The 16,925-nt window shown below is 28.2% G+C and overlaps 1 protein-coding gene across 1 annotated transcript in view; it reads left to right on the forward strand.

Moving 5' to 3' along the window:
- The window catches only part of LOC107449680 (calpain-5), a 38,078-nt gene that overhangs the window by 6,988 nt on the left and 14,165 nt on the right, over positions 1-16,925 (forward strand). Inside the window, exons 3-8 of the mRNA XM_016065286.4 lie at positions 198-363; positions 540-671; positions 6,600-6,808; positions 9,956-10,148; positions 11,619-11,818; positions 16,556-16,633. Coding sequence (XP_015920772.1) covers positions 198-363; positions 540-671; positions 6,600-6,808; positions 9,956-10,148; positions 11,619-11,818; positions 16,556-16,633 — 978 coding nt within the window. The remainder of the gene's footprint in view (positions 1-197; positions 364-539; positions 672-6,599; positions 6,809-9,955; positions 10,149-11,618; positions 11,819-16,555; positions 16,634-16,925) is intronic.

Below are 16,925 nucleotides of genomic sequence, written 5' to 3' on the forward strand. Positions count from 1 at the left end.
AACTAATGAGAGTAGTTCATGAAAATCCGATCATGTAAAATCCAAAATGTAAATGTAAATTCTAATGTTATGTCTCCTGACCATCAATGAACCTCCACAAGATCAAAAGTTATTCAAGGCATTTCAATTTGGAGGAGGGGGCACTGTACCTTAATTTCTTTTTTCTAGTGACTTATTCTATTATTTATTTTTTTCAGTTCAAGCATAAAACCATTAAAAAATCAGATATATGAAGATTTAAAGAATACTGCTCGTGAATCAGGACAGCTATTTGAAGATCCTGAATTTCCTGCACAGGATTCTTCATTATTTTATAGTCGTGCCGGTCAAGTTCAGGGCCATGTTGAGTGGAAACGTCCTAAGGTACTGAAATTTAATGTTGTAAATTGACTTTTTACTTTGATTTTACAACTTAGTTTTTTTTACCATGCTTTATTTAAAATTGTGTAAAAAAGAAGTCACATGAAAAATTTATCTTTTTCATACATTTCTTTATAAAAATTTTTTTATATTTAATTTTTTTTAAATATTAATTACAGGACATTCACAGCAATCCAAAATTATTTGTTGATGGAGCTTGTAGTTGTGATGTTATTCAAGGAAGTTTAGGAAACTGTTGGTTTGTTGCAGCCTGTTCATCTCTTGCTCAAGAGAAAGAATTGTGGTATAAGGTGGGATATTTAATTCTTTTAGATACTTGAAGTATAGTTTATAATATATTTTTCTGAAGTTTTTGAGCTCTTTGTTTAACTTATGCGTTGTTAAATATAGTATCTAAATTTACTATGAAGTGAAAAAATGTTTCATAAAGTTTCAAGTAGGGATGTAACGAATATTCAGCCGCTATTTAGTGTTCAGCCCTTTTGCCGAATATTAAGCACGGTATTTAATTGGAAAATAATTTCTTGACATAGACTTTTTTTGGGGGAATTTTAATAGATTTAATAAAGAATAATCTAAAAACATATATTTTTTTTTACAATGCATTATTAGAAATATATTTTACTCATGTTTGCTAAGCTCTGAAACTTGTTAATTTTATATTCTGAAAGATACTTAGAAAAGCAAAATTTGAAGAATTGAAACTAGATTAATAGTAACTAGTAACTTAGAAAACTGTGATTCTCAACGTTAATGTTATATTTCAGAACAAAGAACAATTTTTTCTGTTTCTCTTTTGATTTTTTAAAATTTTTCTTTTATAAGCATTTTTGTTATGACAGCATTTTTTAAATAGCTTTTCTGATGAACGTTATTCTTTTATTACACTTTTTTCTAAAAATACAGCTATGTGAAAAAGTAAAATTAAGATTTTTAGCATTAAATCTTTTGTTAAAAATTTAAGAAGAACTATTTTCTTGGTTTCTATTTAGCTTTATCCTTTTCAAAAACTTATGTTTTATCAACATTTTTATTATGATACGGCATTTAAGAGGGTTTCTATTAGACATATGGTAATTGCAAAACTGAAATAATTAGTTTTAAATTTTCTTTCAAAAATCATGATAGATTTTTATTTTTTCTACTTTGATTTTGTATCATTGTTTTTTATTGACGTTTTTATGATAGGGCTGTATTTTTTAAAGCGTTTTTGATAGGTATCTGTTTTAATGTTTTATGGATAATTTTTTCCCCAGAAAATATTATTTTTAGCATTAAAGTTTTGTTTGAAGAATTAAGAGGGTATTTTTTTTACATCTTTTTTTCCATTTTTACAACTTAAGTTTTTTTCTTCTAATAACTGTCATTTTTTTTCCTTAAATATTTCTAAATATCTATATTATCTATTAAACTTTTTCTACCTTTGCACTACAACAATAATACAGCTGAGTTTTGATTATTTTTCAATAATGGCTAAACTTATTTCTATATAAAAAAATTTTAAATATGTTTTTTCTCTCTCTTTTTTTAAAAAAGAAAGTTTGCTATTCAGCTGCTGAATATTTGGTATTCTGCCCATTTTTTTGGCTGAATATTTGCTATTCGGTCAAATCATTATTTGTTACATCCCTAGTTTCAGGATGTAGTTTTTTAATCATTAGTTGTTCTAATCTTTTATGCTTTAAACTGATTTCTTCCTACTTATCTGCCAATGCTATATAGTTTTCATAGCTATATTCATAGCTATTCATAGCATAAGATATTCATAGCTATGTCAACCTTGTTCATTCACTCTTTTTTTTTTTTTTTTTTTTTTTTTTTTTTTTTTNTTTTTTTTTTTTTTTTTTGAATTATAACTGTCAACATTTTATGTCCCATCCTTTTTTACTTGCCTTTAAATTTTTTTTCAAGCTTGCTTTTTCAAAATATTTCACAATAAATCTAAGTCTTTTGTTTTTCTACATCTATTTACAACAAACTTCTTTAGACTTCACACCGTAAACCTTTGAGTTACAAAAATTTATGTGAAATACACTATTGGAATGGGGAAGAGTCTCTTCACTGTTTTGTTTCCAATATAAATACCTGCCTCATATTGAGAAGATTTCTAAAGCCAGGAAAGTGATTCAACCAGCTATATTACATAACAAGCTCAGCTTTGTGTATGTTTGAGGAAGTGAGTTACCTATTTGCCCTCTTCAGAACTGGTTGTTGTTTATATTCAGAGCAGAGAAAAAGCAAATATTTACGTTTTGATTGTTATAATATTTGCTTGAATGTTGGCTTTAATCTGAAAATAAAAATAAAAATGAAAAGTTAACTAATTGTCCTTTGACTCTAACTCAAATAGCTATAATTAATTAATGCATTGGCAGCTAAGCTGCATAAAAGAGTTCCTTTGAATTTTTAAGTGAAATATAAGAATATTTAGGTTATAAATAATAATATAATTATATAATTTTGTTATAAATAATAATATAATTTTGAATATATAAGAATATTTAGGTTATGGAACTCAGAATATCAAAATGATCAGTATCTTACACTATTTGTCACATCTGTACATTTTCTAACTTAATTAAAATTAAAATTTATTTTTATCTGCAAGAAAACTTTAAATGATTGCATGCTGGATTTAAGGTTTAATTATAGATTATTAGATTTAATTTTTAGTTATTTTGCATTACATATTTTAGAATTTTTATGTTTTTTTTTTACTTCAAAAACGCTTTTGTTACTCCACATAAGTGAAAAATAATTGCTGAAAAGCTTCAACCCAAGCCCAACAGTTGTGAATGGCCATATCCACATAGCCAGTAATTTAAAAATAAACACAATGCAGATAAACATAATAGTTTTTCTCTTAAATCGTGCTCTGTTAAAAAAAAAAAATTGCGAATTTTTCCAGATTTTGTTGTTGCAGCTGCAGTATTTATCCCTTAATTACAGCATGATGATGATAAAAAAGAACTTTATCTAATCGTCCAAAAAATACAAAGAACTTTAGTAAGAAGAGTAGGAATGTGTGAAGCTGATTAAAAGAAATTCTAAATATTTAAGAAGTTAAGTTAATTTTGGGTAGTAAAAGCTGTAGGTTCAAATATTTAAAATATAGTTCAATCTTAATGTTAATGTCAATATAAAGTTACAATTTTAATGAAAAAAAATAAATACAGTTAAGTAACGTTTATACCTTTATCATTTATATGTCTTTTTCATTTATGTGCAGTCCCTGTGCATTTTTAGACCCGTCAATGTTGAAATAGTTTGTTTATACAATGGAAAAGAGAAACATAAATCCAATTTATTCCAATTTTTTAAAAAAAATTCATAAATATTTTGCTTGGTTTCCAAGAAATTTAGTGCTTCTACATTCTTATGTAGGTAACAACTTATAAATCTTAGTGATATTTGAAAGTTCAAATGTCTGAAATTTCCAAAAACTTAATCTATGTCAGATGTTAAGTATAAATCAAAACATCTTTCAGTCATTCAATACATATCTAAATAACTATATTTTAAGCAAATCATTAAAAATGTCTAAGATGTACCGAAAATATCCATGCCTAGAATTTCTAGATATCTGGATATCTTTCTAGTATTCAAGTGCCCATAAATGGCTTCTCAGTATTATTCAAAATATCTAAATCCATGGACTTAGAGGTATTTAGATGTTTGTAAAATGTCTGAATTACTGACTGGATATTTGGATAGTAATAGATGTGTTTATATGTATCACTGGGATATTAGTGGCTGTGTCGGTATGAAAATGCTTTCCTACAAGTATAACTGTCATATGAGACTGTCCAACTGTCAACTCAGACTTTTACTGCATTTCACTTCAATCTTTAACTGTTATTTCATCCATAATTGATGGTTGAAGGCAGTAAGTTTTATAAAAGAATTTGTTTATGACAAAGAAACGGAAGTATAATGTTGCAGATTTCTTATTTTAACAAGCTTAATTATAACATTAGAAATGTAACTTTTAGAATGCTAATGCATTGATTTCAATACATTGAAGTGCTAATATTTTTTTATTTTTATCTTGGTCCTAAAATACATTTTATTTAATTATTAAACTACAGTTTAATTTTAAATTTTTTAAATGTCTTTTAACGAATCTGAAAAGATTTTTCTGAAATAAATCTCTTGTTATTTGCTTTTTCCTATAAAGCTTTGTCTAAAATAGTAGCTAATGAAAAACAAAAATAAGTTATTTTTAATTCTCTATCTATGCATTTTTACTCTGAAGAAAATTGTACAGAATTTACTCTATTGCTTGCTAGGAATAACAGCAGAAAAACAGATTTTTGTTGTAAGTCATAAGCCAGAGCTTCTTCTCTTAGATTAGCTCTTCTAAATTTGTTTTAAAACTTTTCGGCAAATTCATTGTTCTTGTGTTATTATGATATAGCAATTGTGTTGTAAGCGAATTAAATGTTTAAATTATTAGCACTTAAATTTCTGTTATTCTCATTTTCATATTTTGATAAGTTATTTATTATAATGAAGTAGAATTCTACATAAAACCAAATAATATGTGTAGGTAAAAACAAAATATTGTTGTATCTTCTAACTGTATTGTTTGTGCTTAATATGTTGTATTTTACTTAATTATACATTAGCTCAAAGATAACCCTCTTTTCTTTGACAATTATTTGTGTATGTTCTTCCATATGTTGATTTATTTAAATATCAAATAATTGTAAGTAGACAATCTTTGCATTTATTGAAAAAGTGTTATGCTTCTCCCTTTGCGAAAAAAACATGTTATAACTCAGAGCATGAAATTTTTGCTTTGAACGTACTAGCCAGACTTAAACTTTTTGCTTGCAACTATTTTACAAAAAATATGAACAATGTTTAAAATGTTGAAACATGTATATAGAACTTTTTGATTATCAAAACCATAAGAGAATGTAGAAACTGAAAAATTTAATCATTAATTGCAAAATAATAATATATTAACTTAAAATGAGATCATAAAGTTTTATTGGGTCCATTATCATCCACATATGATTAAGTCATAATAATAAGAATAATATTAGAAATGTTCCAATACTTTTAACACTTATTATTTGTATACTTCATGTTCTTAATGCATTAAAATGCTATGTGTCAATTGAAGCCCTAGGCTTCAATTGACACATAGCATTTTAATGCTTTAAGAGCATCTCTCTATGAGGGGTAAATCTATAGAAAGTCTAAGTCAAGTGTCTTAGTCTTCAAAGAGCTTCTGTATGCTATCTTTGAGCTATTGTGATATCCTAATCTGAAGCACTTGCTCACAAAATCTCAAAACTGGGAAAAATATGCTAATTGGCTTTAAAATGCTCCATTTTACAAAACAAAACTTACTGCCAGCCCTAAATATTCGGTCGCTATTGGCAACTGGAGATTTCGTGTCTTGATATAACTTAACATGTGTGATCTATACATTAATGTATTATTTCAACATTAAATGAATAAAATAAATGGCTTTTGCAAAAGTAAGTAATGCTCTGAAGTAATGATTCTGCCCCACCAATTGATTCCATCCTACCACCCACCAAATTATTTTAAAGCATTATAAATAAATGATCTTATTGATTTTTTAATTAGCTAAAACTACAATGTGTTCATAACTTAAACATTTATTACAAGATAAATTGTTAAGCTATTAAAAAAAAGATAAATAATCAGGGGTTAAGCAGGAAGATAAAAAAAAATGAAGAATCAATGTGACATGAAAAGTATAAGATAACAGTCATTCAAATTTACTTTAAGTTTAAATGCCTTTTTGTTGAATGATATGTTTTTAGGGTGTCTAATATATTTTTGATATATGTAGTAAGTGAATATAATTTCAAACAAATAAATTAGCAAGAAAAGTCATTCCTTTTTTTGTACTTAATGCTAAAATGATCATGTAACTTTAAACCGAATGTCTAGTTCCATTTATTTTATAGTTCTTTTCAGTATATCAATAAATGGTCAAGTTTTCTGAATATTTCCATTTCAATGATTCATTTTGTCTAAGATTTTTCACATATGACTTGTAAGATCTCTATGTAGTACAGGTTGGGAAGCACAGCTTTTATGTATGTATTGTGGATAACTGTTGTATTTATTTACTTTATTGGACTAAAATTTTTTTAGTAATTTTTTATTATATTGACCATTTGAATATAATTTTGCATAGCTTTACAATTTTATTTTCTCATAATTTTAATTAGGTTATTCCTGATGCTGAAGAACAAGAATGGGATGATGAACAGCCTGAAAATTATGCTGGAATCTTCCATTTTAGATTTTGGTTATTTGATGGATGGTATGATGTTGTAATAGATGATAGGCTTCCAACTATTGGTGGAGAGTTGATATACATTAAATCAAGAGATAAAAATGAATTCTGGGGTGCCCTTTTGGAGAAGGCTTATGCCAAGTTAGTTATTATTCTTACAGTTTTAGTTTTTAGTACAGAGTTAGGATAAAAAAAAATATATTTAAATTTTTTATGTATTTTAAAATTAAAAAGTTGGCAAACTTTTATAAGCTCGAATATGAAGGTGATATGATATTGACTTTTATCGTAATTGCATATTCTGATAAATTAACATTTTCATGATTACACTAAATTTGAGAAATTTCAATAAGTATGTTTTTGTTGTATGTCTATATTCTAATTATGAGAATTTATCTGCTGTATATCTTAAGAAGAACGTCAGTACAAGTACTGAGGATTTGTACTCAGTTGCTTAGAGACTGACAATAGAGTATGAAAAAGCATAAAAATTCAGTAATTGTTATAAAAATGTAATGCATTATTAAATAATGATCAGCTTGTTTGTAAATTGTAATATTTTATGATTATATATTGATTCTTTGTCACAATAAAGTTATTGCCTGAAACACACAAGGACAGTATGATAGAGGCAATCTGTAATACTTTATTTTTAAAATCAGCATCACAACTTGTTTCCAATATCATTGTGTACCAGGGTTGGCAGGTTTTTGACATGTGACCATGGGTGCAAGTCTTCCGTCTCCAGGACGAATTTCCGTCTTTCGAAAATATCCGCGGACGGAAGTAAGACGGAAACAAGACTGACTCGAGGACGGAAATCGGACATTTCTTTTTTTCTGTCCTTAAAAATATTTTTTTTGGTCTACGTTATTGGTCTGTTGTTATTTTATCAAAAGACAGATGAATAAATATTTTTTGTACAGTACTTAAACTTGATGTATTATGGTAAAGCTTTCTTAGATAGTTTGCATATGTCAAGGGGGTATTGTGTATGTTAGGTATTTCAGTCAAAAAAATTTCAGTCTTGGCCTTTTTTTCAACTTGCACCCATGCATGTGACAGTTTTTGACGGTTTAAACCATGGTTTAAACCGTCACCTCAAAAACCTCACTGTCAAAAATGTCGAAAATGTCAAAAACCTATATTCATATGTGAAATTTAATTAATACCTAAAATTTATATATTTTTTTATAAAGGATAGTGTTTCTAAATATGTTCTAGAAAAAATAAATTTAAAATTTTGAAGAAACACTTATATTTTGAATAGTAACCAAAATCTTGTACTTTTGAAAGCTCACATCTTTTGTAATATTATGTATTCATTTTCATGTGTTATTGAAAATCTGCAGTGATATTATTACCAAATTTAGTGTATAGTATAGATTATACTAAAAATTAGACATTTTTAAAGATAAACATTTTTAAAGATAAACATTAGCAGTTTTGTACATTAGACATCTTTTAAAGAAAAATCTTTTTAATATTCTTTTAAATCTTCTTAATAATCTTTTTAACATAAGACAATACAAATTTAAGTGCTTTCTGTTAAATACACAGAGTAGTTAGTGTCGATTTACAGTATATTCAGCCTATTCATTTACTATGCTGAAAATTTAGTTTATCCAAATACTTGTGAATTTCATTTTGCTGAATACTATATAGTTTTGTTGAATATCTAAATATTCAGCTGTTGAATAATTACTTCTTGCTTTCAAGATATGCATTATTTGTATTCTTAATACAAGTGGGGGAAAAAAATTAAGAGGTAAAAATTGTTTTAAAATGATAAGTGTAATAATTATAAATAAATATAATAAACAATATGAATTATATTTATCATTATTCACAAATATAACTACTTTTAAATTCAAATTAACATACTGGATAATAAAGATATTCGGTATAACATTAAAAAAAAATTTTTATACACTTGTATCTTATATCAAGTTTGTATTTATACAACATAACTTGTAAGTTCCTTATAAATATTAGTTATATGTTCCTTATATGTCAAAAATGCATAGTAATAAACTTTTAATTTTCTTAAGTATCAAAAAAAAAAATTTTTTTTTCAAAATATAAATATTTAAAAAAATTTTGTGCAAAATTTTTCTGCACATGCATTTGAATATAAATTTCTGAGATTTTAAATCTGTTATTTTACCTTAATTTTAATTAAAAAATATTTTAAAACCTGCTGATTACCTATAGTATAATTAAATTTCAATATAATGCATGGCAACTGTTGGTAGTTTTGAAGTTTATATATTTTCTTGGCAAACTTCAGTTTTTGACATTTTTGACTGGTTTTTGACGGTTTAAACCAGTATTATATCCTTGTCTTGTCAAAAACCACTTTTTGACGTCAAAAACCCAACCCTGTTGTCTACAGAAGGTATACCTTGTTTTAGTAAACAGAAGTTTAATGACCCTAATGTAAACTAGTGATCGTGACTTTTTCTGTTCTTTTTTTTAAAACTAGACTCAGTGCTTAATTTAGTTTTGTAACCTTGTTTATTTATGTTTATCGCAGCATAGCTGTTTCCAGCTCTTCTATATGTGCCAAATTAATCAATCAAGCCATCTTGCTATATAAACTAATCTGAGAACTTTTCTGAATAAATTATGCCTTTTTGCCAAACTGTATAAAAAAAAACAAAAAAACATTTGTATGCAAATTTTTCCTGTTTTTGATTTGTTCTTTTCAACTTCCTAAAACTCTATCTAAATCTGGATCATGTGTATCGTAAAAAAATAAGAAGTTCCATATAAATAATTAAACACTAGGTACATAGTATGATATGACATTCATCACCTTTTAATGTTCACAATTATTTATGATGGTGACTCTTATGTTGAAAATCAAATAGTAATAACTGCACCTGGTCTAATTTTTTTTATATTCATTCAGATTACTAATAGTTTTTAAATTAATGAGTGCAAAATACATATTTTGGAAATGCATCTGGTCAGTGCTCATTTATTAATGAAAGTTTTTGTATAAATATGTAGCTATATTTATCTTTTCTTTTATAATTCTATATATTTATTATACAAAGATAACAAAATTACATGTAAAATATCCTGTTACTCCATTGAGTATCAGATGAATCCTAATATCTTCTAAGAAATCATGAATTGCTTACTAGTATATGGTTGAAATGTTGAACTGTGTTATATGATCAAATCTATTTCTTATTATATCTGTTTTTGAGAAGTGTAAATTAATATTTATTATTGATATATTAATTTAAATATACATGATTGTAAATTACTTCCTTTTAGGGTAGCGGGATCATATGAGTCTCTTGATGGTGGTAATTTGTGTGATGCTTTGATTGATTTTACTGGGGGAATAGCTGAAACATTTCAACTTCAAGAAGAGAAATATTATGAAGATGAAGAAAAGAAAGTGCAACTTTTTCGAACAATGAGATCTGAAATCGAAAACCATTCATTATTAAGTTGTGCTATATCTGTAAGCAGTTTATGTTATACGTTTATTTTGTTTAGTTGTTTTGAGTTCACATGATTCCATTATGTTCCAAATGGCTATACCTTGATGAGTCCATTTATTTACTCGAGGTATATTAAGTTCATTTAAAGTCTTTGTCTGATAATTCTATTTTTTTCATGGATTAGAGATAAAATTGTGCTTGAAGCATTGAATATTCAAATGATTTCTATGCAAATTAACCAAATGCATTAGCCCTTTGTTTTAATGTACTTTTTACTTTAATTACAAAGTTTTAAAAATTAGAATTTTGAAGCATATGATGAATCTCTTTTGTAGTTAGTTTTACAAAAATTTCATTTACAAAAAATTATTTATTTTTTGTTAAGATATAGTGTGTTGCAAAGATTATTTTTATTTCAACCCTTATTTTATATTATTAAAAATTTATTTACCAATTGAAAAAAAATTCTTAATATTTCTAAAAAATATTCGTATATCTGTAAAACATTAAAGAAAAAAAAACAGAGAAAAAGACGGATTAATAAAAGTAAATTTCAATTCATCTTAGACATTATTGTTACTATTAAAGTAAATTGACTATTTTTTCTGTTTTGTTGTTGCAAATTTGAAGTTAAATTTTGTTTAGATCAGTAAGAAATACTTTATTTTTAAATTCTGAAAATTAATTAAATTGAATTTTGTCCAATGGATTAGATTTGAAATGTCTTGTTAGCATAATTTTTTAATTTACATGAAGTTTAATCACATTGTCCACAAATTGCTAAACAACTAAATTTTTTTAAACTATCCATTAATTTTGCATGATGCATTTGCAAGAATGTGTAATTTTTGTTTTAAATATCATTAGTGGAATATATTAACAATTTAGACTCCTGAAAATTACATTAAATATTGAGTTAGAAATATGTTAACTTTAATTATTATCTTTTTAACTGTCAAGCCTGAATTTACTGTAGGGTTTTAAGACCTACATGCTGTTCTGCATGTCAAATCAATTTCTACTTATTCAATGCTAAAAATATAATGTTTACATATCAAAAATAGTTCTACAGCTTTTTACTCAAAAACTTGATGACTAAAGAGTTCATAACATGTTTTGTTCTTCTAATAAATGTTTTTTTTCCTGTTGCCCTTTTTTTAAAGCCTTTCTGTTGCCTTTTATTTTTTTCTTCATTTTATCAATAATTTTCTTACAATTCACAAATTGTCGATGTTTTTATTTTAAGTATATGTTAATAAGTAAAATCTAGATCTTGGGCATTTATTATCTTAACATTTTAAAGTATTCAAATTTTTACTCAGCACAGTTTCAAATTTTGTGATAAGTATTACATTATTTTATTTATTATTTTGTGATAAGTATTTCAATGATGGGTATTACATTCAGGATACACATTACTTCAATGAAATATGATACCTATCTTTTTATAATGGTATTACATTTCATCAATAATAGTTGTTACATTTCAGGCTGCTTCACAAGAAGAAATGGAAGCAAGAACTGAAGTGGGTCTTGTTAAAGGTCATGCCTATGGCATCACAGCTGTTAAAAAAGTCTACATTGGGGAAACATCATTGATGTCCCTTTTTGCACAAAAGGAAAAGATATACATGATAAGAATGAGAAATCCTTGGGGACAAAAAGAGTGGACAGGACCTTTTAGTGATGGGTAAAATTTATTCATTCATGCTCATAAATGAAATTTGTGAGAAATAAATAATTGCTCATTATTAAAATAGAACATTATTGTAGGATTTCTTGATATTTTGAATCTTTTGACAACTATAGAAAATCAATCTTTGATTATTTTTTGTCCCCACTTATTTTCTAGCATGTATTTTTCAACTTTTTTAGGAACCACTTATTTTTTGTAAAGTTTAAAGTACAGTTTAAAGTAAATCTTTCTTCGTAGTTAAAATTATTTTTTTAGTCAGTTATTTAATTTTTAACTTGATTTTTTTAAAACCTCTGTTTCATAATTTTTATGCAATAAATGTATATACCAAGCACAGGAGTTCATTTAGATTGGAGATGAGTAAAACAGTCCTTGAGACTTCAAACTTTTATAAGCAAGAACTTGCAAGAACTGATTTATTCAAAGTAGCGTTTTCGGTAGCCAACCAATTACAGTGAAATCAATTGCAGAAAGCATGGTAAAGCAGGACCCATTATATGTATAAAAGACAGTGCACAAAAGCTCTCCACTCATTTGAAAATTCATGCTGTTAGGTGTTTGGCCAAAATAGCTCTGTAGGCTGTGAAACTTGTTTCTTTGAAATTCAGTGTGGTGTTGCAGTAATTATATGAAAAATGTTGTCAAGACATCATTTGAGTTCTTACGATTGTGGACAAGCAGTTAGTTGGATGACTGGAAGTAAGTCTAAGTGTTACCACTGTGGCCATAGTAGTTGGAGAGTAGTAAAGTATCGTCTTGCAATTAAAAAAGGCCGCTAAGATGTAAATATTACGCAAAAAGCATGTCAGCGGTCGTAGTAGGAACATTAAACCTCAAGAGGATCAATATATATCCCTAGTGGCAAAAAGGAACAGAAATGTTACTCCTAGGCAAGCAGCTACAGATTTTGCAACCGCTACAGGTACGCATGTTTCTGCCAGAAACATCTCACTGCGATTAAATCAAGTTGGTTTGCATGCACGGAAGCCTCTTCGATGCATTAAACTTCAACCATGACATTGTCAAGAAAGATTCCGTTACTGTAAGGAACGTATTAGTTTGGGTCACTGTTGTGGCACTGTTCCTTTTAAGTTAATTAATGGATTCGTACAGGAGCAATATTGTAGTTTTAAGTATGTTTTTGGTTGTTGCAGATACATCTTAATTTGAATGTGATAGAGTGATAATTATCTCAGAGAAATGAATAAAATCGTTTAAGTAAAATTTGATTTATTAAGTAAATATTACTAGATTAAAAATGGCCATATTTAAAATATAAAAATAAAGAAAAACTCTTTAAAGGAATCAAGCGAAATCATTATTGTTACGTTGGGTTGGTGCTGTTATAAAAAAATAAAACAACTAATGATAATAAAATTGAAGAGAGATAATGGTCGAACAAATCTATATGGTCTTTAAAAAATAAATAATGGCTCATGATTTTTCGTTATAGTGGCCAACATGAAAGTGCCGCAATGAGAGCCTAGTAATTGAAAAACTGCATTTTTAATATGACATGAAAAACTACAGTGATAAGAAAACATACCTGTGGGCGAGCACAATCACAATAAAATAGAGGTACTTCTAAAAGGAAAAAGAAATCCAATTTTTGCACGGAGTCTCTAGTAGTCATAAACAACACTTTGAAGTTCACTAAAAGATTTTCTTTATTTTTGATGAGTATCAGAGAGTTCCATTCTTAACATAGACACAAGAAACCATAGATGAACACTCTAAAACACCCAGGTCAGCATTCAGTAGGCATATGGTTATCCACTAGTTTTTCATGATGGTGACAGGTAGAGGATCTGGAGATTGCCCAAATTGGTAAAAATGAAATAGAAAGGCTGGGGCGATGGATGGCGAGCGTTGTCATACAAAATGACAAACTTCAAAAAAAAAGGACAGGAACTTTGCATGTTTGAGGAGCAATGAAGTTTGCTCATTCCAAAATCATAAATCTGAGAGAACTTCCATTAGAAACGAAATGATCAAACTTGAGTTGTTGAATGATTCCTCAGCACGAAAAAAAATCATTCTTGCAGCATGTTGAGATAGTTGCAATGGCGGAAAAAGAATGCCATGATAAAATTAGAACTCCGTCTCTCAAAAAGAGGAGGGGGTGAAAAAGAAAAATCCCTGTTAAGGGATCGTAGTGTATTGAGTCATCACGTTTTCGAATGCCCCGTTCCAAAAACATGTGCAGTATTTATATCATCAGCTTGAAGATCGAAGTTAAACTACCTAAAACGCTGCAGAATCATGGCTAAAATGGGAACCGAAGCGAATTGATGAACCACTTAAATAAAATCACCATTATGCACTAACTGTGACCATAACAGACCATCTCCCATGTGCTCACATCAAAGGCTGCCGAAGGTCAAAGCCGTGAAGGTCGACAGACAGTAAGGCGTCGGAGAAGAGGGGTCAGGGGTCGACCTAATTTTTAGGTCGCAATTTTATTAGAAAATTGTGATTAAGTGACACAATGTCACAATTATCTTCATATCAAGAATTATAGTTAAGATTTTTGATATTCAACGGTTGGGACTAGGATGCCCAAAAAGGCACCCCCAGTCGCCAAAAATTTGAAATTGAAAGTGAATGAATTGTTCCCAATGGACAATTAGGCGCATGGGATGAAATCCATGGTTTGCGATTTATTGAAAAATAACATTGCCAAAAATAAGGCCAGCCCCCCATAATCAATATTAGATATGAAAAAAAATCAGCAATGGCCAATCGCCAACAGGAAAGTGGAGATATACGTACCCAATAGCCTGCATACTCAATGGACCTAAATCCTATAGAGCATGCCTGGGTTGCACTTGGTAGACATGTTTCATGAAGAACACGGTATTCTAAACCTTGCAATAGCTGAAAACTGCTTTGAAAGAGGAGTGGGACAATATCTCCAAGGACTCCTTTACAATTTAGTGGACAGCGTGAATACCATATACGAATCTGCATTTGTGCTTGAGGTAATCGCACATCTTACTGAGGTACTCATATCTGTTTCATTTTGTCAAGAAGACCCTTTTTTTTCATGACTGTTTGGAAATCTGTTGAGGAGCATTTTTTTATTTTTAATTTTCTTATATTTTGATGTGACGATATCAGTTCCATTTTGCATAATAATTGCACATTGTCTATACTAAATATATAAAAGCTAAACTCAGCGGCGCGACAGCCCTAGAGGGCCAAGGCCTACTGTGCCCATCTCAGTTTTCTTGACCTTGGGCTCTGGGGAGCAGAAGCAGATGTTCCGGTCAGGTGGTCAGCTGAACGCGCAACCCCCAGTGTTTAGTTCCCAAGCATGCTTGGTACTCATTTATCGACCCACTGAAGGGATGAAAGACTGAGTCAACCTTGCCTGGCCCGAGGATTGAACCAGGGACCTGTGGCACGACAGCGCAAAGCGCTACCGCTCAGCAACCGGGCGTTATACTAAATATATATTTCGTGTTATTTCTTTTATCAATGTCTATTATTAATAATTTTGCCTAATAATTGCACATTGTCTCTACTAAATATATATTTAGTGTTATTTCTTTTATCGATGTCTATTATTAATAATTTGGAAAAATGGAACTGACCCTTAGCAATTGTTAAGCAGTGTAATTACAGCTCAAATAACAGTGTAATGCAGCTAAACACAGGCTTCACAACCTCACATAGGTGAATGAGCTAATTGAACATTACTGCAATCACAAGTAGACTACCTTGCGAGACACACTCCTATTTTTACAGGCTTTGCAGCGAGACCCTGGAACTTTCGACACTATTCTAGATGATTCTTGCTTAGCTCTGTAAATATTGGTCCTATTGGTTTGAAACTGAAAGTTTCCAAATCTATCAGTTAGTCAAAAATGGTTGCCAAATTTTTAAGATTGGTGCCAAGCCGGTATATATGTCACCAAACGGAACCCTGCTTAGGCAATATATTAGGCATTATTTTCTCCCTAAATTACGTTTGAATTACACTATTTTCTTGCAAATTTTCTTATTAAACTGTTTATTTCGGGTTTGTCTGAGATATTTAGCCATCTAAACAAGGAATATTTACCAAGTTATACAAATATTTATAAATTCGTAACATTACTAAAGATTATTTTATTGTTTGCAAGAACATAAAAAACAGAATATTACTAGTGCATTTAATTTTACATAATATTGAAAGTACTACAAAGACATTGAACAAACTGTTACAAAAAGAAAATGAATAATTATTTCATGAATTTATAAACATATAGTAAAATTGTTTCATGAATATGCAAGCATATAACCTATGGAAAGATAGATGAATATGGAAATATATCATTTCAGACTGACATGCCTAATATACATTTGAGTATGCCATGTTGGAATGTCAAAAATTATTATATTTTATTGTGTTTTGTAAACAATATTGCTACTGTGTAGAATTATATTGTATAATTAATTTATGTCAAGTTTTCATAATTTTATTAAACTTAGGGTTCTAAATTAATTTGATAGTTATGTTTTCACTTTTTTGATTAATTATTTTGATGAAATTCCATTGAAAATAATGACAGTATTATTAATTTCTGAATGTTTACTAATTGCCGACAAGTATCTGAATAATTTATGATTTATATTTTGGACCACTAAGCTAAATCATATATTTATGGATTCTATCAATGAAATCTTCTTTCCCACAGAAACTGTGCATTTTCATTACAAATTAAGTATGAATTTTAATTTTATTAGATCTGAAGAGTGGCAAAAAATATCGGCAAGTGAAAGAGAAAGAATCGGCTTGACTTTTGATGAAGATGGTGAATTTTGGTAAGTAAAATTACGAAATTGTTTTTAAAATGACTCCACAAGATACTTCATAGTTTAATCTCTGATTTCTCACTTTTTGTGCTAGGCCTAACAGTACTAATGAAAAATAATTTTATTAGGATTATATATTTTTTTTAAGAATCTTAAAATGAGATTTTTTTTTCATCTCTTGATATTTTGAGTAAATTTTGCATAAGTGCTCGTTAAAAAATACTTTTTTTAAAATACATTATGAATAATCATTCTTTATTGTATTTTTAATAGATTTCTTTTCTTTTCTAGTAATATTTCA

This window comes from Parasteatoda tepidariorum, chromosome X2 (genome assembly GCF_043381705.1).
Source record: "Parasteatoda tepidariorum isolate YZ-2023 chromosome X2, CAS_Ptep_4.0, whole genome shotgun sequence".
Classification (NCBI taxonomy): domain Eukaryota; kingdom Metazoa; phylum Arthropoda; class Arachnida; order Araneae; family Theridiidae; genus Parasteatoda; species Parasteatoda tepidariorum.